General features: G+C 42.4%; 2 protein-coding genes across 2 annotated transcripts; both read left to right on the top strand.

Annotated features, from left to right (window-relative positions):
* Nucleotides 1-3,221: 3,221 nt before the first annotated feature.
* Nucleotides 3,222-9,684, top strand: LOC311134657 (S-adenosylmethionine sensor upstream of mTORC1-like). The gene is made up of 5 exons (XM_084168403.1): nt 3,222-3,461; nt 7,123-7,264; nt 7,547-7,678; nt 7,847-7,961; nt 8,308-9,684. The coding sequence occupies exons 1-5, from the start codon at nt 3,299-3,301 to the stop codon at nt 8,938-8,940; spliced, it is 1,185 nt and encodes a 394-aa protein (XP_084024529.1). The 5' UTR covers nt 3,222-3,298; the 3' UTR covers nt 8,941-9,684.
* A 3,069-nt stretch (nt 9,685-12,753) lies between these two features.
* Nucleotides 12,754-22,082, top strand: tmem168b (transmembrane protein 168b). Its single transcript, XM_084168267.1, has 5 exons — nt 12,754-14,076; nt 14,224-14,529; nt 14,782-14,924; nt 19,438-19,712; nt 19,811-22,082. The coding sequence occupies exons 1-5, from the start codon at nt 13,249-13,251 to the stop codon at nt 20,356-20,358; spliced, it is 2,100 nt and encodes a 699-aa protein (XP_084024393.1). The 5' UTR covers nt 12,754-13,248; the 3' UTR covers nt 20,359-22,082.
* Nucleotides 22,083-22,827: the final 745 nt, after the last annotated feature.

The raw sequence follows: 22,827 nt of genomic DNA, 5'->3' as shown, positions 1-22,827 counted from the left end.
TAGATGTTGTGGTGGCAGCTGCAGAGAAAAATGTGGGTATACGAGATTTGACTTCAGAAGAGTTACAGGGTGTGTTGAGTCGGGGTGTCCCGTCCTCAGAGGCCATTGGCATGGTGTAGGAGCAAATAGGGTCAAAGTAGCGGAATGGGCTAGTGGGTTTTTAATGAGTGTAGGTGGCAGCTGCAGAGAAGTACCTAGGTGAATGAGATTTTACTTCAGAAGAGTTGTAAGATGTTTTGAGATGTTTTATGAAATAGTGATATATACAGTGGGGGAAAAAAGTATTTAGTCAGCCACCAATTGTGCAAGTTCTCCCACTTAAAAAGATGAGAGAGACCTGTAATTTTCATCATAGGTACACGTCAACTATGACAGACAAATTGAGAAAAAAAATCCAGAAAATCACATTGTAGGATTTGTAATGAATTTATTTGCAAATTATGGTGGAAAATAAGTATTTGGTCACCTACAAACAAGCAAGATTTCTGGCTCTCACAGACCTGTAACTTCTTCTTGTCCTCCACTCGTTACCTGTATTAATGGCACCTGTTCGAACTTGTTATCAGTATAAAAGACACCTGTCCACAACCTCAAACAGTCACACTCCAAACTCCACTATGGCCAAGACCAAAGAGCTGTCAAAGGACACCAGAAACAAAATTGTAGACCTGCACCAGGCTGGGAAGACTGAATCTGCAATAGGTAAGCAGCTTGGTTTGAAGAAATCAACTGTGGGAGCAATTATTAGGAAATGGAAGACATACAAGACCACTGATAATCTCCCTCGATCTGGGGCTCCACGCAAGATCTCACCCCGTGGGGTCAAAATGATCACAAGAACGGTGAGCAAAAATCCCAGAACCACACGGCGGGACCTAGTGAATTACCTGCAGAGAGCTGGGACCAAAGTAACAAAGCCTACCATCAGAAACACACTACGCCACCAGGGACTCAAATCCTGCAGTGCCAGACGTGTCCCCCTGCTTAAGCCAGTACATGTCCAGGCCCGTCTGAAGTTTGCTAGAGTGCATTTGGATGATCCAGAAGAGGATTGGGAGAATGTCATATGGTCAGATGAAACCAAAATAGAACTTTTTGGTAAAAACTCAACTCGTCGTGTTTGGAGGACAAAGAATGCTGAGTTGCATCCAAAGAACACCATACCTACTGTGAAGCATGGGGGTGGAAACATCCTGCTTTGGGGCTGTTTTTCTGCAAAGGGACCAGGACGACTGATCCGTGTAAAGGAAAGAATGAATGGGGCCATGTATCGTGAGATTTTGAGTGAAAACCTCCTTCCATCAGCAAGGGCATTGAAGATGAAACGTGGCTGGGTCTTTCAGCATGACAATGATGCCAAACACACCGCCCGGGCAACGAAGGAGTGGCTTCGTAAGAAGCATTTCAAGGTCCTGGAGTGGCCTAGCCAGTCTCCAGATCTCAACCCCATAGAAAATCTTTGGAGGGAGTTGAAAGTCTGTGTTGCCCAGCGACAGCCCCAAAACATCACTGCTCTAGAGGAGATCTGCATGGAGGAATGGGCCTAAATACCAGCAACAGTGTGTGAAAACCTTGTGAAAACCTAGTGGTCCTCTGTAGCTCAGCTGGTAGAGCATGGCGCTTGTAACGCCAAGGTAGTGGGTTCGATCCCCGGGACCACCCATACACAAAAAAAATGTATGCACGCATGACTGTAAGTCGCTTTGGATAAAAGCGGCTGCTAAATGGCATATTATTATTATTATTATTGTGAAGACTTACAGAAAACGTTTGACCTGTGTCATTGCCAACAAAGGGTATATAACAAAGTATTGAGAAACTTTTGTTATTGACCAAATACTTATTGTCCACCATAATTTGCAAATAAATTCATTAAAAATCCTACAATGTGATTTTCTGGATTTTCTTTTCTAATTTTGTCTGTCATAGTTGGCGTGTACCTATGATGAAAATTACAGGCCTTTCTCATCTTTTTAAGTGGGAGAACTTGCACAATTGGTGGCTGGCTAAATACTTTTTTTCCCCACTGTAGGTGTAGGGTTGGTTGGTGGTATATAGTGATATATAGGTGTAGGGTTGGTTGGTGGTATATAGTGATATATAGGTGTAGGGTCGGTTGGTGGTATATAGTGATGTGTAGGGTCAGTTGGTGGTATATAGTGATATATAGGTGTAGGGTCGGTTGGTGGTGTATAGTGATATATAGGTGTAGGGTTGGTTGGTGGTATATAGTGATATATAGGTGTAGGGTCGGTTAGTGGTATATAGGTATATCTAAGTTGAATGAACCAATTTGTAAGTCGCTCTGGATAAGAGTGTCTGCTAAATGACTTAAATGTAAATGTAAATCTTATGCACCACGCAATGCGGAGTGCCTGGATACAGCCCTTAGCCATGGTATATTGGCATACCACAAACTCCTGAGATGCCTTATTGCTATTATAAACTGGTTACCAACGTAATTAGGCCAGTAAATAGTAATTGTTGGTCACACCCATGGTATACAGTCTGATATACCACGGCTTTCAGACATCAGCATTAAGGGCTAGAACCAGCCGGTTTATAAAGGGAAATAATGCACGCTCTAGAATGCCCTTCAAGCCAATCAGAAACAAGTATTCAACAACGCCATGGAAGAGGAAGAGAGAGGCCCAACTCTAAGGAAAATCTGTCTCCCTCCAGCAGGCGGCGTTTTTTTCGTTGTTTCGTCGTTTATTTGCAATGTGAGGTTTATTTGATCGAATAGAAGTTTCGTAATGCTTAAGTTGTTACGAGTGTACTGATATAAGTAGGACACGTGACATCACTGCAACTTTGATGAAAAACACTTTATATCGGAGTTGTCTCGAGATGGCTACACATTCATGGTATGAGGCTAGTAGCATAGCATCTCTCTCCGGTGAATACAGGCGGTTGACGTCAACAACCCTCATCGAATATTCAAAAAATATTACAATAATGAGATGTATCCACTAAAGAAAGTAGAGGCGAGAACTAGACAGCCCATTGTTAGGGCGGAGAGACATGTGTCTTGTCAGTATGTCCATAATCTTAGGTAAAATTCAATTTAAACAGCAAACAGGACATGCAAGTGTATGCTGACGCTACAAATTTTATAAGAAGGCGTTTCTGTTTTCAGCTCTGTGATTGGTCATACAGCTGTCAACTCCACAGTATATATTTCCAGGCGAACCAATCAGCGCGCGCGTAGTTGGCTAGTGGACCCGGTGCGCAGAGGCCGACACCGGTAGCTAGCTAGTAGCTAGATGTGAAGAAGGAGAAGAAGTGGCGTAGGACTATGGACCCGGTGAACAATGCTGAGACAGGAGAGACAGAAACCGAACTGGAGCCGTGCTACGTTCTCATTCCGAAAGAAACACGATGCAAGAAGAAGGAGCAGGAAAAACTGTCCGGAGTCGTCAAGAACGTCCATAGAAAGCTGCGAAGAAAATACCGAGAAGGTACGCTGCGCTTTACTCAATTCAGGGGTACGGAGTCTCTCAGCAAACGGGCTATTTCAATTGTTCGAAAACAAGGCCCTGATTAGGTAGTTGATGTTAATTCCTATTTTTGGGGCCTTGCACAAACTGCAAGTGACTGGCAACATGTCAGGGTCTCTCTGCTCTACTATCTTAAAAACATTGTCATGCAATCATACTACATGTTGTTAACGTTACATTCACTTATTTTTAACCAAAGGTTAGACGAACGCTAGATCAGGGCCGCCTGTGAATATTTCAATCTGTAGTGTGCATTTTAAACTAGGCTATGCTTGCCTTGTTTGTCCCTAATTAGATGATTTGGCAGTCATCAATTTTGTTATAATAATCGCCTCTCTTACAGCCCTACAGTGATTTGGTAAGGTTGTTAAATGATAACATATTGGATCATGGGTACTGGCAGAGCGATCAACCAGGGTTGTATGGCATTTTGTGTGACGTCAGGGGTGTATTCAATTGTCCGATTCCCTAGCAAAATGTTTGGTCTGTTGCTAAATGTTTAGCAACGGAAACCGTTTACTCCAATCGGGAAACGTTTTGCAACGAAAACGAGAGTTTCTATTGGACAAATTCAGGTTGGTTTGTTTTGCAAACGTTTTGCAACGGAATCCGACTAAGGAATACACCCCTATTCTGAAACTGAAAAGAACAAGACCCTACAAGTAAAACATCAAGTTCATGCTCATCCAATATGGGATGTTATGAGACACAGGCATATGCCAATAGTATGAACACATACTCATCCAGAGTTGCTCAATTGAGTCTGTTGTGAACAAACATTTTCTAACATGTACTTCAAAGTGGACTCTGAAAGGTCTAGTATTGAGACAGAATCCTCCTATCTCCTTGGTAGTAACTCCAATATTTAGGTCCTTTCATTGAAAACAGTGCCCAAAGGTAAAGAAAACAACATGCTTTTCCATATTGGACCCTTCACGTATCATTGGTCACAAAGCAAGCAACATAAAGAGGTCAGGAGATGAATGAAGGCATTTCTAGTTCAGTTCACTTTATTGGCTTTTGCAGGAATTTGTCTTCCATTCGGACGTAGGGCAGGCAGTACAGATGTAACCAATGGAGGAATCTGCCAGTAAACGTATTCCTAATAGGGCAGGGAATTGCCAGGGACCTCACGATACGATATTATCATGATATTTAGGGGCCGATACGGTATGTATTGCGATACTGTGATTTTATTGCGATTCGACGTTCCAAACATATTGCTCACCATACAGTGCCTTCTGAAAGTATTCACACCCCTTGACTTTTCCCCCACATTTTGTTGTGATACAAAATGGGATTAAAATTGATTTGTCTTTTTTTTTTTTTTACAACAATCTACACAAAATACTCATGTTGAAGTGGAAGAAAAATTCAAACATTTGTAAAATAAAACACTAATATCTTGATTAGATAAGTAGGCAGTATTACTTTAGTGCCTTCTTGCAAACAGGATGCATGTTTTGGAATATTTGCATTATGTACAGGCTTCATTCTTTCACTCTTTTAATTAGGTTAGTATTGTGAAGTAACTACAATGTTGTTGATCCATCCTCAGTTTTCTCCTATCACAGCTATTAAACTCTGTAACTGTTTTAAAGTCACCATTGGCCTCTTGGTGAAATCCCTGAGTGGTTTCCTTCCTCTCTGGCAACTGAGTTAGGAAGTACACCTGTATATTTATAGTGACTGAGTGTATAGATACAGGCTTTCCATAACAAAGGGGTTGAATACGTATTGACTCAAGACATTTCAGCTTTTCATTTTCGAAAAACATAATTCCACATTGACATCATGGTTGTGTGTGTAGGCCAGTGACGACAAAATCTCAATTTTAAATTCAGGCTGTAACACAACAAAATGTGGAAAAAGTCAAGGGGTGTGAATACTTTCTGAAGGCACTGTATGCCTGCTGCAGAGGGACAAGAGAGAGCATGCGAACTAGTTTTGATCAGTCATGGAAATAAAGGTGCTGAAAACAAATTGGCTCCCTATCTAAAAAGAAGATGGAGAACAAGGTATGAAGGAAAAATACTGGTGTTTTGGTGCAAAGATTATATTGTTAATAGGATACTGTACATATAAAACATTCTATCCTAATATGTAACACACCCACCCCATTCTTACTGAAAGAATGTCCAGTGCCACAGTTTCAGTTTGTCTTCGTTGTGTTAAGTTATTCTACCAGTTGAATGGTTGATTTGCCCTGTGCTCTTATGTTGTGATTATCAAACTGGGCAGCGTCTAGGGGCTAGATTCAATCCATAGTGCTGAAGAGCTGCGTTGCAGCGTGATATCAAAATGTAAAGGCAGTGTTCCCGTGTTAGCAGAGACTGCATTCAAGGTAAACGCTGCATATGTCGGCTCAATCGGAAATTACCTTTACATTTTAAATTACGCTGTAACGCCGAACTTCAGCGCTACGGCTTGTAGCTCAGTTGGTAGAGCATGGCGTTTGCAACGCCAGGGTTGTGGGTTCGATTCCCACGGGGGGGAAATAAAAAAATAATGTATGCACTCACTAACTGTAAGTCGCTCTGGATAAGAGCGTCTGCTAAATGACTAAAAATGTAAAAAATGAATCCAGCCCTAGGCTTATTAGTATTTTTGCTCTGCAGCCTATGTTTTTTGTTTTGTTCATCTACCTTTGGTTTGGCTAGATGCCGGGCTGCTGAAAAATAGCAACATGTATGAATATGTATATTTCCTACTGTATTGCAATCATCACACAAAATAAGTACAAAAAAACAGTAGCATTCAACAGGTCCTTTCCACTCTAGCAGAAGGACTGGCTAGCTGATGCTCCAGAAAATACCCTGTCAGCTGACACCATGATTGGTTAATAAGTAAAGCATGATCTGGTCTGCTTGGCCTTGGTACCACAGTAATCATGATCTGGTCTGCTTGGCCTTGGTACCACAGTAATCATGAACTGGTCTGCTTGGCCTTGGTACCACAGTAATCATGTTTATTCCAGCTCGTCTTGTTGTCGTTTCATTTCTGCAAATCTGATATAGGTTTTTTCCCTTGTGGTCATGGGATTTCTTCCTTATCAGCATGTTTGCTCTCGAAACACACATTCTGCTGTGCGTCTGGGAAGACCTGTTGCAGGGAATTTGTGACGATATAGGCCTAGGAACAGATGTGAAGACTTCTATTGAAAATCCTGTTTTCAGATATGCCTCTAATGCCTGAAGGATCATGACGAGTAACTGTTTTGAAAATGTTGAAGCAATTTTGCGTCAGAAGTTTTAACCTGTGGTGTTCATTTGTGAAGAGCTGAACGATTGTGATTCCTTATTGATTGAATGGCCACACTTTACAAGTAAGTACATTCATGTTGGCTTATTGTGTAGTCTACGTACGTACTATGCTTGCGAGTAATTTTTATAAACAAAACTGACAGGACTAACTTTCAATTCCTACCATTTGTAATGATGAATTTGAATGTGATGAAATGAAATGGAAAACAAAGCATCAGTGTCTGGCCCACATTCATGTAGCCTACAGTGCTTAGTAGTTTTACTAACTGTATGTCATACTGTATGGTGTGAGGTGATTTTAGTTGGGTTGGGTTTGTTAACTCTGTTTCAACCTCCTGCTGCCTGTTAACTTTCCACAGTGGGTGATTTTGAGAAGATCTGGCGGGAGCACTGTGAAGATGAACAGACTCTGAGTGAATATGCCCTGGCCATGAGGAACCTGGCTGACAACCACTGGGCCAAGACCTGCGAGGGAGAGGGACGCATCGAGTGGTGTCGCAGGTAAAATAGTCCCCCACAAAAGGAGACAATGTAAATAACCCTCTGGCTGTACTAGCTCAGAACTCCACTGCTCTATGCTTACTCCGATTACTCATCCAGCCCTTTGGATAGCAACACTGTAGGGTAAATCCTAACTTCTGCTTGTTGAATTTTCACTTAGTCATGCATTGATTCCAATGGAAAGTTAGGATTTTACCCTTTATTTCTTTGCACATCACTGTCGTTTTAACAGTGAGACATTAATACCATTTATGTGTGATGTTTCGGGACAACTTTTTCCAGTGTTTGCCAGGAGTATTTCCTGGCTGGTGGGATGAAGAGAATGTTGGAGAAGGATGAGAAGAGTGCCAGGCTTGCCATGGCCATGTCGGCCACAGCGCTGAGTGACCAGCCCTATAGCTCCTCTATCCCCAGGTACTGGATTGTGACAGTGTTAAATCAAACATCCATATCGGACTATTTTGCTCGGTTGTGCGTTCATATTGACACATCTTACTTCTATTAGCTACTGCTCTCATTAAGCATGCTCACTGTATGTTGGATTTAACGCTCACTTAACGGCTCTGATTTCTCTGGTTGCAGGTCCATCCCCCAGCTTGGTAAAATGCGGCTGCTGGATGTTGGCAGCTGTTTTAACCCCTTCCTGAAGTTTGACGAGTTCCTCACAGTCGGTATTGACATAGTGCCTGCGGTCGAGGTATGTACTATTACTGTCCGTGATCACTCCCTCGGTCCCTGCTAGAATTCCTGACTCTTACTGTCTTACTCACTCATCTGCTGCCAGGACAAAATGTCAGGGGTTTTCTAGACTTGTAGCTAGCTCATTGTGTGAATATCAGACCACAGAACAATGCTGTCCCTTGACAGGGACTGTCAACACTTGATGGAAATTAAACCTGACCTGCTGTGAAGGAACTGGCAGAATGTTAGCGTCGAATGGATTAAGAACAGTGGGTCTTGGATGTGGGTCTAAAATGCCACTGCATGATCAGAACAACTTGAGTGATGCTCTAAAGTATCTGTTTCTACCCTCTCCCACCCAGAGTGTATACAAGTGTGACTTCCTCAACCTCCAGCTCCAGCAGCCTCTGCAGCTGGCTGGCGACGCTGTCGAAGCCTTCCTGAGACAGCTGCGTAGCCCCATCGACGCCCTGCCCGCCCAGCTCTTCCACGTGGTAGTCTTCTCCCTGCTCCTCTCCTACTTCCCCTCGCCTTACCAGCGCTGGATCTGCTGCAAGAAGGCCCACGAGCTTCTGGAACTGCACGGCCTGCTGCTCATCATCACCCCAGACTCCTCCCACCAGAACCGCCACTCCCTCATGATGCGCAGCTGGCGCGTGGCGGTGGAGTCGCTTGGCTTCAGGCGTTGCAAGTACATCAAGTTCTCCCACATGCACCTCATCGCCTTCCGCAAGGTGTCCCTGGCCACCACCAGCGACCTGGTCAGCCGTAACTACCCCGAGATGCTCTACATCCCTCAGGACTTCCAATCCCCCGAGGAGGAGGACTACACCGATGTGCCAGTTCAGGCGCGCTCCGACTTCGAGGATGACCAGCTGGCGTGGGGCTTCACGGAGCTGCCCGACACACCATATGACTCAGATAGCGGAGAGAGCCAGAGCAGCTCTGTGCCCTTCCTACACGAGCTGGAGGACCCCATTCTGCTGCAGAGCTGAGCTAGACCAGCTAAAACCCTACTAGCTACTCTCTTCTCTTTTACCAGTTTCAATTCAATCCCTACCACTCCTCTTGGCCATAACCCTTCAATGTTTGCAGATCTGGTAGGTGGAAGCAATATGGGTGAAGCTTTACCGCCACACTGCTTATACCTACCCAGAGCCTTCAGACATGCAACATGGAGTGGTTAGGGCCAAGGGGGAGGGATAGGGAGCGATTTGAGACCGTCTGTCTGTACCCTACTGCTGCGCTACCAAATGAACCTGCTGCATTCTTCTCACACTCCTCCTCTTCTCCCTTAACTAAACAATGCAGTTTGCACAGAGTGAAAGAAAAAGACGTTTACAGAAGTCAGTTTATTTTTCCATGGTTAGTCGCTCAATACACACACACACACACACACACACACACTTCAATAAATGAAGTAGTTTTTAAAAATAAAGACTTGGTAGCTGAATGCCCTCAGGATAGACAGCGTTAGTCTGCCCCTTGCTTTTTATCCCATCTTTGATCTGTCACACTCTACTAACAGAAGAAAACCAATCTTTACTCCTTCAAAGGCTTTGTCTTAGTAGTTAAACAGTGAATGTGCTTCAGTGCCAGCAAGCCGCTGACTTTAAATCCCTCTTAAATAGACTGATACCACAGAGGGTTGTCAAGTTTGGTTGGAGTGGAGAGATTGAGATGTTAGTCAGGCGCGGCTAGACTTTCTCTAATTCTTGGTGTGCATTTAATTTCCCCCCAAAATAAAGAAAAATACATTGTTGTACTCAGCCCCCAAAAATGGATTTGTTCCCTTTTGAACACTGGTCTTGTCCAACACGATGTGTGAAAACTGCGTTTAATTCAGCATATTTTTTGGCTGATTTAATGTCTCTTACAATAGAGATTTATAGCATTTTCAGAACTTTAAGATAGGCGTACGTAATTACTTTTACTAATGTGAAACTTAACAGTGTTTTTCTCATAGTGTAACATGGTACGAGTTGCGAAATAGTCATTGCTCTCTTTTCTGTGCTGGTGTGAAGAAACTGCTGTTTAAATCAATGTTAATTTACCTTCAACGTTGTAACCCAGAAGATTTAGCATTTTTCATTACATCCTTATTTGTAATCAAACTTTTTTTTTAGGAACAATATGTAGGCTACATTATCAGATCAATAATAGGTCTGTATTAATGTATTTGCTTCTTTATAGGTACTGGTAACATATTCTGAAAAATAATACTGCCCACGCTCTGTGTCCTTGATCAAGGCACTTAACCCTAATTTACTCCCAGGGGCACTCTACTACTATGGCTGACCCTTTTAAAACAACACATTTCACTGCACCTATCTGGTGTATGTGGCGATAAAATATCTTATCTTATTATTATGTCCACTGAAGTGAAACGGGTCGACCAAGAGACTACCGCTCTAGCTGTCACAGTTGCTGTTCATCTCTCTTCCTTTACTCTACTTCGTATCTGAGGAGAGAAACATTTGCCTTAAGCATTTTTACATTGACATTTTAGTCATTTAGCAGACTGTCTTATCCAGAGCGACTTACAGTAGTGAGTGCATACATTTGAATACTTTTTTCGTACTGGTCCCCTGTGGGAATCGAACCCACAACCCTGGCGCTTGTGCCACGCTCTACCATTAGTCACATTGCTGCATTAAAAATATTACTTGTTTTTGTATGATTTACATTTTTTATATAGACTTTTTCATTCATGGGTTGCCAGTATAGGTATAGTATCAACAAATACTGAGTCATTCATTGCATCAGTAAGTAGATTTGACTATATCGCTTTAGATGTATTTTCATCCACAACATGAAAGTACTAAATGTGTACTCTGCTTTTAAAAAAAAGTTTTAACTCCATACAATTCAAAATTATCTTGTTATGAGCGCTCATACAATTCCAAATGATTCACCTCAATGAGGTTTTGCACTAATACCCTGCTGTCATCATTAGTCACGCAACTTCTGATCCCATCAAAGTGCATTTTAGCAATAGCCAGGTGTATCCTGAAAGTACTGTACTGTATCTTATGGGGGAAGGTCTGTTTTTTGTTCCCCTTTAGTGTGTTTGTGGATATGTAGGATGTGTGTTTGTTGTAATGTACTTGTCTGTGGCACTTTACTTCATAAATAATAGACTAATCTCTCAGCTGCCATGAGTAATGTGATTCCTGTCATGGGGGATTTAGTCTGTCTCCCAAATGGCACCCTATTCTTTATGGGCCTTGCTCGAAACTAGTGCACTATATTGGGAATAGGATGCCATTTGGGATGCAATGCAAACTACCATAGTCTTTATTAGTATACACAGTATGATGTACATCAGGATACCTGTAATCTTAAAGGTGCCTTCTTATCCCCAGTAATGTTTTTGCAATCCTGATTCTCATGCCCATACTGTATGTTGGAAAACTCACACTTTTCACATGGCAGCATACAACGGGCTTCCATTGCCAAATGTTTGTTATGTGCAACTGTCCAAATGAGCTACCTACTACCATCTACCACTGCAAAGTATCATTGGCTCAATGTTTTACCCTAAGAACAATGTATTTTGTTTAAATTTGTCCTTTTTCATTGCTAATAATTACATCTTGCTATAAATCTGTTTGTAACTAGATAACTTTCTGGTCAGTTCATGTTTGGTGTACTTTCAACTATTTCTCTTTAGTAACAGAAAATACAAAATACATTTCTCATTATAGTTCATTTTCTTGAGCATTGTGAATTGTACCAGTTAGCATTTAGTGATACATCTCATCTGTGGATCTGTCTTCCAAGAGTTTGTTTTTAAGTCCATTACTTGCACGAATAGCTTCATTTTCAGTATTAAGGATTTCGACAATTACAGGACAATGTGTGCATATGTTTTTTTTCCCTTCTCTTTTATAAATGAATGGAAATGCAGTGTGCATGTGTTATTATTGTGTCCTCTTCATTAACTGTTTTTCTATAGGACTGAGGTAAACTATCGACTCATGGTATTGCTTAGCTAGTAGATTGTAATGCTTTCAATAGCTGTTACAAGATAGGTACTGTTTTGGCGTATCACAGACTTTTCGACCAACCTTAACTTGGTGATACCATCGTCGTTCTCGATTCGGCCAAATGTGTATCTTCTAAAATGTCCAGTTTCAGGTGGTTTGTTTGAATTTAGAAAATGCTCCGTTATTACATTCATTTTGTTTTGCTTAATGAAGTCATCAAACGATGTGTAGTATGAAAAAAAAAAAGCCATCTTTTTCTATTTCAAATCTTCTCTCATTGATCGAGACAGGTGAGTGTCATGACATACGGCACTTTAGGGTGGACTCAACTCTCAATCAATGAGAGAAGATATGAAATAGTCAAGATAGCAGACTATACATTGTTGGATTACATATATATATATATATATATATATTAATAATGGAGCATTTTCTAAATTCAAACGAACCACCTGCAACTGGACACAGACATTTCAGAAGATACATGTTTGGCCGACTCGAGAACGAAGATAGTATGGCCAAAGTTGGTCGAAAAATATCTGTGCTACGCCAAACAGCCTATCCTGTAACGGCTAATTGAGCGTCATATTATCCCGTTACAATCTGCTGACTAGGCATTGATCATATTTGTTAGTTAGGGCATAAATATGTGAAGGTGTATGTTTTGCGTATATTGAGAAGGTAATTGTAATTTGAATATTCAGTGAAAGAGCCTCATTTACAGTACGTCTAGCTTTATTATTGATCAGTCATCACACTTTTTGAATTTCCATACTTCGACTTCCTGCTCAGCCACTTTGTTTCTACTACTGACTTGCCGTAGGAACGTAGTCGTTCTAGATTGATGGCGGCAGTCATCTGACCGAAAAGTTTTCAAAGTGGAAAATAAGTATTTTTGTCTGCTGCTCCTTCAAGCGAAATGAATTAATTTGAGCTAGCTAGGTTTGTATGCGACTTGGCTATTTACACACGAAAGAAGAGAAACAGTAAACGGACCATGTAATCAAGCGTACAATCTGCTAGTCGTACAACTGCAAGCTAACTACCGGCAAATCATGTAGCTAGCTAGCCATGTAGCTAGCTAACTAGCAACAGCTAGTAACTTCTAGCTAACGTTAGCTAGCTTGGACTACTAGCTCAAAGTTTGCTGCTCTGTTAGTTCAAGGTGGCTAGTGAGTGATATTTTTTCGCCATAGTCTTGCAATCGAACGTTAGCTAGCTAGCTAAGTTAGCTTCATGGAAAGGTTTTAATTGCCTCTGAACTCTTAACTAATACCAGCTGTAACTAACTGTTAGCTACTCCTATATATCAAAATGTGTCGCTTACGGTACTGTGTCAGCCACTGTCTGCATGCAGCGATTACCAGACTGGAGGAGGTCAACGGAGAGGTCAACATGTGGTCCTCTGTCAGATGTCTAGGCTACCTGTCTGGTCTGCACCTGCTGGTGGCTCTCTGTCTGGGGCTCTATGTGCGATGGGAGAAGACTGAAGAACCCATGATCCTCATCATATTTGTTCTGGCCCTGTTTGTCCTCGGGATAGCAAGTATACTGTACTATTACTTCAGCATGGAAAAAGTCAGCCTGAGCCTCCTCCACCTGTGGTTTGGCTTCCTGCTTGGCCTCCTGTGTTTCCTCAACAACCCGACTCTGGAGAGCAACATCAAGGAGCAAGCCACCAACTACCTGCTGCTGGCCAGTGTTGTCTTGAGGACGCTGTGGGCTCTGCTGGAGAGGATGTGCGGCTGCACCAGGTACCGCCCTGCCTTCCTCACCTCAGCAGAGGCCCTGGAGCTGGCAGGCTTTGCCATCGCCAGTACTGCCTTACTCATCCAGAAGTCCATGAGCGTAGTGGTGCTTGTGGTGGCCCTAGCTACTCTGATGGTGGCCCTGCGCATGAAGGCTCTCCTGGCCCTGCCCAACCTGGTCTGCTTCTCCATCATCACCGCAGTGCTGTTTTTCAAGGCGCTGGGCATCACCACCAACCCCTTCGCCCTCGCATGTTTCTTCAGCCAGCTGATTTGCGACCCCTTGCTGGACGTGTACTTCAGTGGGCTGTCGGTGACCGAGCGCTGGCTGCCCTACCTTGCCTGGAGGGGGCTGTGGCGCAGGATGTCCCTCCTGCCTCTGCTGCTGGTGGAGGTGATTTTAATTAATTTTATTTGACAAATTTAAAATGCATATAGAGTTGCCCCAACCATGTGAGTACAATGATGCACACTTGAAAAATAATTGTGTATAAAAACACATAGTCAACAGTAGACTTACTTCCATTGTGGTCCCACCCAGGTGGGTTTCTGGGTCCTGGCAGCCCTGAAGCTGGTGGACCTGGACCAGTGGTACCTGATGATCCCGGGCTTCATGCTAAGTGGGGTGTTCTGGGCCATCTGTCACGTGGTGTTCATCATCACTCTGTGGGGCTTCCACACCAAGCTGAGTGACTGCCAGAGGGTGTGTCTGGCCCAGGGATCCGGGAACAGTTGCCTAGACAAGGTTATGGCCTCTAAAGGAGTCAGACACTTCTGTCTCATCTCTGAACGCCTGGTGCTCTTCAGTCTGGTGTCCACCATCATCCTGGCTGCTTTATCATGGCAGGTATGTCTCCAGTCATTGATATAGCACTGTTATTCAGTCCAGACCAGCAATGTTATACCTTGATGGCTCATATAACATAGTCTGTTTGTTTTGTTGATAAGCTCTGTTAACTGACGTAAAATAAATTGAGATCGGACACTTTCCCATAGTTTTTGAGGTCATACATATTCAGAGCCATCTTTTCAATTTCATAGTCCTCCTTTTTTGGTTAGTGTGTGAATGTGACCCATTGTGTCTGTCTGTCTGTCTCAGTCCTCCAGTAGTATCTTTATGAGTATGCTCCTGCTGGTCCTGGCTCTGGAGTCTCTGTTCCACGGCCTCTTCTATGAGCTGGGGAACTGCCTAGGCGGCACATGTGTGGGGTATGCAGTGGTCATCCCCACCAACTATTGCAGGTAGGAATTTATGGATAGTGGACACCCAAATGTATGGATAGTGGACTCTCTCTCTCTCTCTCTCTCTCTCGCTCTCTCTCTCTCTCTCTCTCTCTCTCTATATATATATATATATATATATATATATATATATATATATATATATATATATATATATATATATTAGTTTTCACACCCCTTGACTTTTTCCACATTTTGTTGTTACAGCCTGAATTTAAAATAGATTAAATTGAGATTTTGTGTCACTGGCCTACACACAATACCCCCATAATGTCAAAGTTTTATTTGAAATGTTTACAAATTAATAAAAAATGAAAGCTGAAATACAGTGGGGGAAAAAAGTATTTAGTCAGCCACCAATTGTACAAGTTCTCCCACTTAAAAAGATGAGAGAGGCCTGTAATTTTCATCATAGGTACATGTCAACTATGACAGACAAAATGAGAATTTTTTTCTCTCCAGAAAATCAGATTGTAGGATTTTTAATGAATTTATTTGCAAATTATGGTGGAAAATAAGTATTTGGTCAATAACAAAAGTTTCTCAATACTTTGTTATATACCCTTTGTTGGCAATGACACAGGTCAAATGTTTTCTGTAAGTCTTCACAAGGTTTTCACACACTGTTGCTGGTATTTTGGCCCATTCCTCCATGCAGATCTCCTCTAGAGCAGTGATGTTTTGGGGCTGTCGCTGGGCAACTCGGACTTTCAACTCCCTCCAAAGATTTTCTATGGGGTTGAGATCTGGAGACTGGCTAGGCCACTCCAGGACCTTGAAATGCTTCTTACGAAGCCACTCCTTCGTTGCCCGGGCGGTGTGTTTGGGATCATTGTCATGCTGAAAGACCCAGCCACATTTCATCTTCAATGCCCTTGCTGATGGAAGGAGGTTTTCACTCAAAATCTCACGATACATGGCCCCATTCATTCTTTCCTTTACACGGATCAGTCGTCCTGGTCCCTTTGCAGAAAAACAGCCCCAAAGCATGATGTTTCCACCCCCATGCTTCACAGTAGGTATGGTGTTCTTTGGATGCAACTCAGCATTCTTTGTCCTCCAAACACGACGAGTTGAGTTTTGACCAAAAAGTTCTATTTTGGTTTCATCTGACCATATGACATTCTCCCAATCCTCTTCTGGATCATCCAAATGCACTCTAGCAAACTTCAGACGGGCCTGGACATGTACTGGCTTAAGCAGGGGGACACGTCTGGCACTGCAGGATTTGAGTCCCTGGCGGCGTAGTGTGTTACTGATGGCAGGCTTTGTTACTTTGGTCCCAGCTCTCTGCAGGTCATTCACTAGGTCCCCCCCGTGTGGTTCTGGGATTTTTGCTCACCGTTCTTGTGATCATTTTGACCCCACGGGGTGAGATCTTGCGTGGAGCCCCAGATCGAGGGAGATTATCAGTGGTCTTGTATGTCTTCCATTTCCTAATAATTGCTCCCACAGTTGATTTCTTCAAACCAAGCTGCTTACCTATTGCAGATTCAGTCTTCCCAGCCTGGTGCAGGTCTACAATTTTGTTTCTGGTGTCCTTTGACAGCTCTTTGGTCTTGGCCATAGTGGAGTTTGGAGTGTGACTGTTTGAGGTTGTGGACAGGTGTCTTTTATACTGATAACAAGTTCAAACAGGTGCCATTAATACAGGTAACGAGTGGAGGACAGAGGAGCCTCTTAAAGAAGAAGTTACAGGTCTGTGAGAGCCAGAAATCTTGCTTGTTTGTAGATGACCAAATACTTATTTTCCACCATAATTTGCAAATAAATTCATTAAAAATCCTACAATGTGATTTTCTGGATTTTTTTCCCTCAATTTGTCTGTCATAGTTGATGTGTACCTATGATGAAAATTACAGGCCTCTCTCATCTTTTTAAGTGGGAGAAATTGCACAATTGGTGGCTGACTAAATACTTTTTTCCCCCACTGTATCTTGAGTCAAGAAGTATTCAACCCCTTTGTTATGGCAAGCTACAAGTTAAGGAGTAAACATTTGCTTAACAAGTCACATAATAAGTTGCATGGACTCACTCTGTGTGCAATAATAGTGTTTAACATGATTTTTGAATGACTACCTACTTTCTGTACCCAACACATAATTGTAAGGTCCCTCAGTCGAGCAGAGAATTTCAAACACCGATTCAACCACAAAGACCAGGGAGGTTTTCCATTGCCTCGCAAAGAAGGCCACCTATTGGTAGATGGGTTAAAAAATAAGCAGACATTGAATATCCCTTTGTATGGTGTAATTAAAAGATACAGGCGTCTATGGTGTCACTACAAAGATACAGGCGTCTTTCCTAACTCAGCTGCCGGAGTGGAAGGAAACCGCTCAGGGATTTCACCATGAGGCCAATGGTGACTTTAAAACAGTTAGAGTTTAATGGCTGTGATAGGAGAAAATTGAGGATGGATTAACAACATTGTAGTTACTCCACAATACTAACCTACCTAATTGACAAAGTGAAAAGAAGGAAGCCAGTACAGAATAAAAATATTCTAAAATAATGCACCCTGTCTGCAACAAGGCACTAAAGTAATACTGCAAAAAATGTGGCAAAGAAATTAACTTTATGTCCTGAATACAAAGTTTTATGTTTGGGGCAAATCCAATACAACACATTACTGAATTCCACTCTCCATATTTTCAAGTATAGTGGTGGCTGCATCATGTTATGGGCAATGTTCCCTCTGAACTGCGCGTGTGCGCGGCTGCACACTTCCTCCAGGACTGCAGCGCAGAAGAAATGTCATGCCGCGCAGAGACGCAAGAGATTGAACTTTACTCGCCCCACTAGTTTGCACTATATATAGATCAACGTTTTTTCTGTGATCGAATCAACATTATATCGGCCCCTTTTCAATGCAACAAATCAAACTTTGCAATATTAAGTCTTTTTGTAGGCAGTCAGAGAATTCTATTGTCGGGGGTAGTCCACGAGCGGTCTTTTAATCACCCGTGAGTGAATGCGCTTTTCACAGTAGATCAGAGCCGCGCATGTGCACATTTGTTGATATTCTTTGCTAGTTAGCTAATTATTAAGTGTAGGTCAGCAATGGGTAGTTACTGCTTCCTACAAGAGCACGAAACATGTAGGCTACATTTCAAGCTGTCTTTGAAAAGCCAGTCAGATAAAAAAAAAAAAAGAAGCTTATGTTTTAATTAAAGGAGCAGTGTTGTATTTTGAGACAGGCTCGAATATGCAAATAAACCAATAGGCAGAGGGGTAGCCTACATTGTCTAATTATCTGTATGATAATTATAATAATAATACATTTAATTTTGTAAAATGGTTTCTTGCATCACACAATACATTGCAATTTACAAACACCTATTTGGCCCATGGTGTTACAGACCAAGTAAACAAATAATTAATGAATGTCAAGCCCTTCATAATGTAAAAATGTTTTCTAAAAGTATCATGCAATGTAGGCCTGCATTGAACACCACATATAGGCTACTGTAGGCTATATCATAGAAATCAAAAGCTATTTCCATGTAAAATGTTATGGGATTTGCTCCATTGGTTTTGTTGGTAGGCCTACATTATGCTCAAATAGCCACAATAGCCTTTTGGCTACTGTCTAAAACTGTAAGGGTACAGCTTCAGTGTTCACTGTAAACCGCGCTGGAAGTTGCACAAAATTCTCACAACGTTCAAGTTTCCGCTCACAAGACAAAACATTTGCTCAGTGCCCCAAGAAATTAGAGGGAACATTGGTTATGGGTATGCTTGTAATCATTAAGGACTGGGGAGTTTTTTAGGATAAAAAATAAACGGAATAGAGCTAAGCACAGGCAAAATTCTTGAGGAAAACCTGGTTCAGTCTGCTTTCCAACAGACACTGGGAGACCAATTCACCTTTCAGCAACACTAACCTAAAACACATTGCCAAATCTACATTGGAGTTGCTTACCAAGACGACATTGATTGTTCCTGAGTGACCTAGTTACAGTTTTGACTTAAATCGGATTGAAAATCTATGGCAAGACTTGAAAATGGCTGTCTAGCAATGATCAACAAGCAACTTGACAGAGCTTGGAATAATTTTTAAAAGAATAATGTGCAAGTATTGTACAATCCAGGTGTGCAAAGCTCTTAGAGACTTACCCAGAAAGACTCACAGCTATAATCACTGCCAAAGAAGATTCTAACATGTATTGACTCAGGGGTGTGAATACTTATGTAAATGAGATACTTCTGTATTTCATTTTCAATACATTTGCAAATATGTCTAAAAACATGTCATTATGGGGTATTGTGTGTAGATGGGTGAGGAGTTTTTATTTTTTAATCCATTTTGAATTCAGGCTGTAGCACAACAAAATGTGGAACAAGTCAAGGGGTGTGAATACTTTCTGAAGGCACTGTACAGTATATGCTATACTATACTTACTCAACACACAGGCGCATACTTTTTTACACAGTCTTTCATTTAACTTATTCTTACTGCACTCATCCTCACTCCTTCCCTTCTCTTCACCCTTTCATTCCCTCTCCCTTGCAGTCCTGATGGGCAGCCCACTCTGTTACCTCCGGACCAGGTACATATGTTGAACATGCATTCCACGGGCATGTTGAACAGTATACAGAGTTTCTTCTCCCACCACATGATCGAGACGTTCGGCTGCGACTACTCCACCAGCGGGGTGACTCTGGAAGCCCTACAGGTGAAGCTCAAGGCCTTCATGGAGCTCTGCACAGCCGATGGGCCTCGCCACGACACCTACGTGGTGTTCTACAGTGGACACACCCACCGCAGCGGGGAGTGGGCACTAGCAGGTACGAATCACTTAGAAGTTTTTTCATTCTGTGAAGCTCAGTTACTTTAACTCACTGTCTGTAGCACATTATTTTATGGTGCTGTGGTTGTCTGTCAGGAGGGGGCACCCTTCAACTGGACCAGATCCTGGAGTGGTGGAGAGAGAAGAACAGTGACTACTGCTCCCGCCTCATCCTGGTCCTGGACAGTGAGAACTCCCTACCCTGGGTGAAGCAGGTGAGGAAGGTGGGGGGGCTTTATGTGGCGGTGCAGGGGGCCCAGCTAGCCCGAGCCACGGATGTCGAGCTCCAGGACGCCCCCCAGCTCGGGGACTTCACCTCCCAGTGGGTGGAGTACAACTGCAATGTAGACAGCACCATCCAGTGGTCGGAGAGGGGAAGGACGGTCACCGCCGCCTACGGCATCTCCAAGCACTGGAGTGATTACACACTGCACCTGCCCACAGAAAGTGATGTCACCAAACACTGGAGGATGTACTTCCCCAGGATGACCTACCCCGTGGTCCAGTTAGCGCTCTGGTGCGGTGGGCTGAACCTGCTTTGGCTATGCAGTGTCTGCCTACAGTGCCTCAAAAGGGTCAAACTCAACTGGTTCCCCCCAGCCATACTAGACACTGGCCAAGGGTTCAAGCTGGTCAAATCTTAGAAATTCACCTCTGTATGAATCATACTGACTAAGGCTTTTCCACTTTGTATTTACACATGTTTGTCACCGTACAGGAATGTTTTCTAAATCAGTTTTTGTAATTGATTGATTGGTTGTGTGAGATTGATAGCTGAGTTTTTAGGACCCTCAGTGAAGGCAGCTGTTGATTGTGAAACCTTAAAGGGATACTTTGGGATTTTGGCAATGAGGCCATTTATCTACTTCCCCAGAGTCAGATGAACTCATGGATACCATTTTATGTCTCTGTGTCCAGTATGAAGGAAGTTAGAGGTAACTAGCATTAGCACAATGAATAGAAGTCTATGGGTATCTGCTAGCATGCTGAAATCCCAAGGTAGCCCTTTAATGACTAACTAGACAGTTACAAATAGTGTGTGTGTGAGCTATATGTTTTGCTTATGTGTGCTAAAGTACTAAGTTACTGATATGAGGTTACTGATTTTGATGTACTATGGTATTTTGATGTAGTACTACATATGTCTATACCAAATTAGTGTTTGGCTATTCCTTACAAGTCATTCTATGCATTCATTGGTGGTGGTTATTTGATTTGATTCGAGTTTTGTTTTAAATCAATTCCTTTATATTAGTTTGGTGGGTTTATTGGGGTAGTGGTACTGTTCTCTGAACTCCAGTTGTACTGGTTTATTCCCACCTTCTTCTTTTTGGAGTTGCCTCTTAATTACTAGTTCAGGCTGAGAATGTTACCCTACCGCTGTCTGAAGTGGTATCATATTGTCACTCTCCCAGATTGGATTTTCATACACTTAAGGTTGCAGCGGTTACACTGATTGCACCATTCATGTATTATGACCAAAGCATGCATACATCCAGCTTTGTAAATCTGATATTTTTCACAAATGACCTTCGTCCCCCTTCAAAAAAGGATATCAGGTTTCTAAGATATTGTATTACGGTAATAGGCATTTCATTTATTTTCAAGAGTATGGAATATGTGAATTTATAATTTGATACCTTCATATTTGATTCTTATCCAAGGCATTCCATACACCTAGGCCTATTTGCATATTCAGCTTTTAATGAACTACTTTATATCAAAGCTTTGAAGAGTATCCAAAGGTTGCTGGATCGAATCGCCGAGCTGACAAGGTAAAAATCTGTCGTTCTGCCCCTGAGCAAGGCAGTTAACCCACTGTTCCCCGGGCGCTGAAGACGTGGATGTCGAGGGGTTGGGTTAAATGCAGAAGACACATTTCAGTTGAATGCATTCAGTTGTACAACTGATTAGGTATTCCCCTTTCCCTATCACTGCTGTCTGCTATTCATTTATTTTGTATGAATACTTTGTTTATATTGCTTTTGGGACTTGTGGTATCTACAATAATGACCTCAGGGAGTCTAAGGGTTGTTACTGTACCTATACTGATTGCACTATCTGGAGGAATATGGACCCAATGTAGGACGTGATCTTGCATTTATGCGTGATTGTTTTCTGAGGTTTATCATATCATACAGTGATTTAGATATGCAAGCTTAGCCTAATCAACTGTATGAATATGGCAACGTTTTAATCTTAAGCATTGACTGAAGTCTCGACTATGCAATAAAAATTGAGATTTCAGTGTTTTTAATTATATTGATTGATATACAGACACATTATGGCACTGTTTCAGTGGACAGATTATGCACTCTGCTGGTATGCAATAAACTAGGTCTGTCTATTCCACTTTGCTTTGAAATGCATACACTGGCAGTTCTTTTCTGTAATCTCTTCATAAGGTCATTAAGTGTCAATTAGTCTGTAATGCAGCTAACCACCATCTTTCAAGCGATCAGAGAATATTAGGCTACCTATTAAAGGAGTTTATGGATTTGGAACAAACTTAATGTTAAAGCAGTGTTTTTCAAATCAGGACTCCTAGTCCTGGGGACTCACATAGGTGCACAGTTTTATTCTAGCCCAGCACTAACACCTGATTCTTTAAGTTCTAAATCACTCCATGAGTGATGTTAAAAATGCCGGTGACTGAACCAGAATCTGTCGGGGGGGGGGGGGGGGGGGGGGTTGCTAAAATGTTTTCCTTGCAAGTTGGGGGTATGGATGTGGGTACGCAGACCCGTGAACCACTACGGCCCCCATGATGAGTTCAGATTTTTTGTGGTCCCCACCACCATCAAAGTTGCCCATCCCTGCTCTACAAGGAGGCCCTCTACAACAAGCTGCTGAAGCTCCAGGGGAACACTGGGGGATACTCCTGCCTGGACGCAGCCTCAGACCAGGAGCTTCTGGTCAACTACAAGGGAACCAAGAATAAGTTCCTCTTTGATAAAGTCTAACCATTCAGCACCTCACAGGTAGGTGAATTGAATTGAAACACATAACCCAATGGATTAGGACCACAGGAGGCTGCTAAGGGGAGGACAGCTCATAATAATGTCTGGAATGGCACAAATGGAATAGCATCAAACACATGCAAACCATGTGTT

The sequence above is a fragment of the Coregonus lavaretus genome (assembly GCF_964263955.1).
Source record: "Coregonus lavaretus genome assembly, chromosome: 9".
Taxonomy (NCBI): domain Eukaryota; kingdom Metazoa; phylum Chordata; class Actinopteri; order Salmoniformes; family Salmonidae; genus Coregonus; species Coregonus lavaretus.
The sequence above is the reverse complement of the archived record's forward strand: the minus strand, read 5'-3'. Positions and strand labels throughout refer to the sequence as shown.

Excerpts from the sequence above, each read along its gene's own strand:
- tmem168b (XM_084168267.1), top strand. The coding sequence starts at position 13,249 with ATGTGTCGCTTACGGTACTGTGTCAGCCACTGTCTGCATGCAGCGATT. Across the intron at positions 14,077-14,223 it reads TGCCTCTGCTGCTGGTGGAG|GTGGGTTTCTGGGTCCTGGC; the intron begins GTGATTTTAATT and ends GGTCCCACCCAG. Across the intron at positions 14,925-19,437 it reads ATCCCCACCAACTATTGCAG|TCCTGATGGGCAGCCCACTC; the intron begins GTAGGAATTTAT and ends TCTCCCTTGCAG.
- LOC311134657 (XM_084168403.1), top strand. The coding sequence starts at position 3,299 with ATGGACCCGGTGAACAATGCTGAGACAGGAGAGACAGAAACCGAACTG. Across the intron at positions 3,462-7,122 it reads GCGAAGAAAATACCGAGAAG|TGGGTGATTTTGAGAAGATC; the intron begins GTACGCTGCGCT and ends AACTTTCCACAG. Across the intron at positions 7,679-7,846 it reads TATAGCTCCTCTATCCCCAG|GTCCATCCCCCAGCTTGGTA; the intron begins GTACTGGATTGT and ends CTCTGGTTGCAG.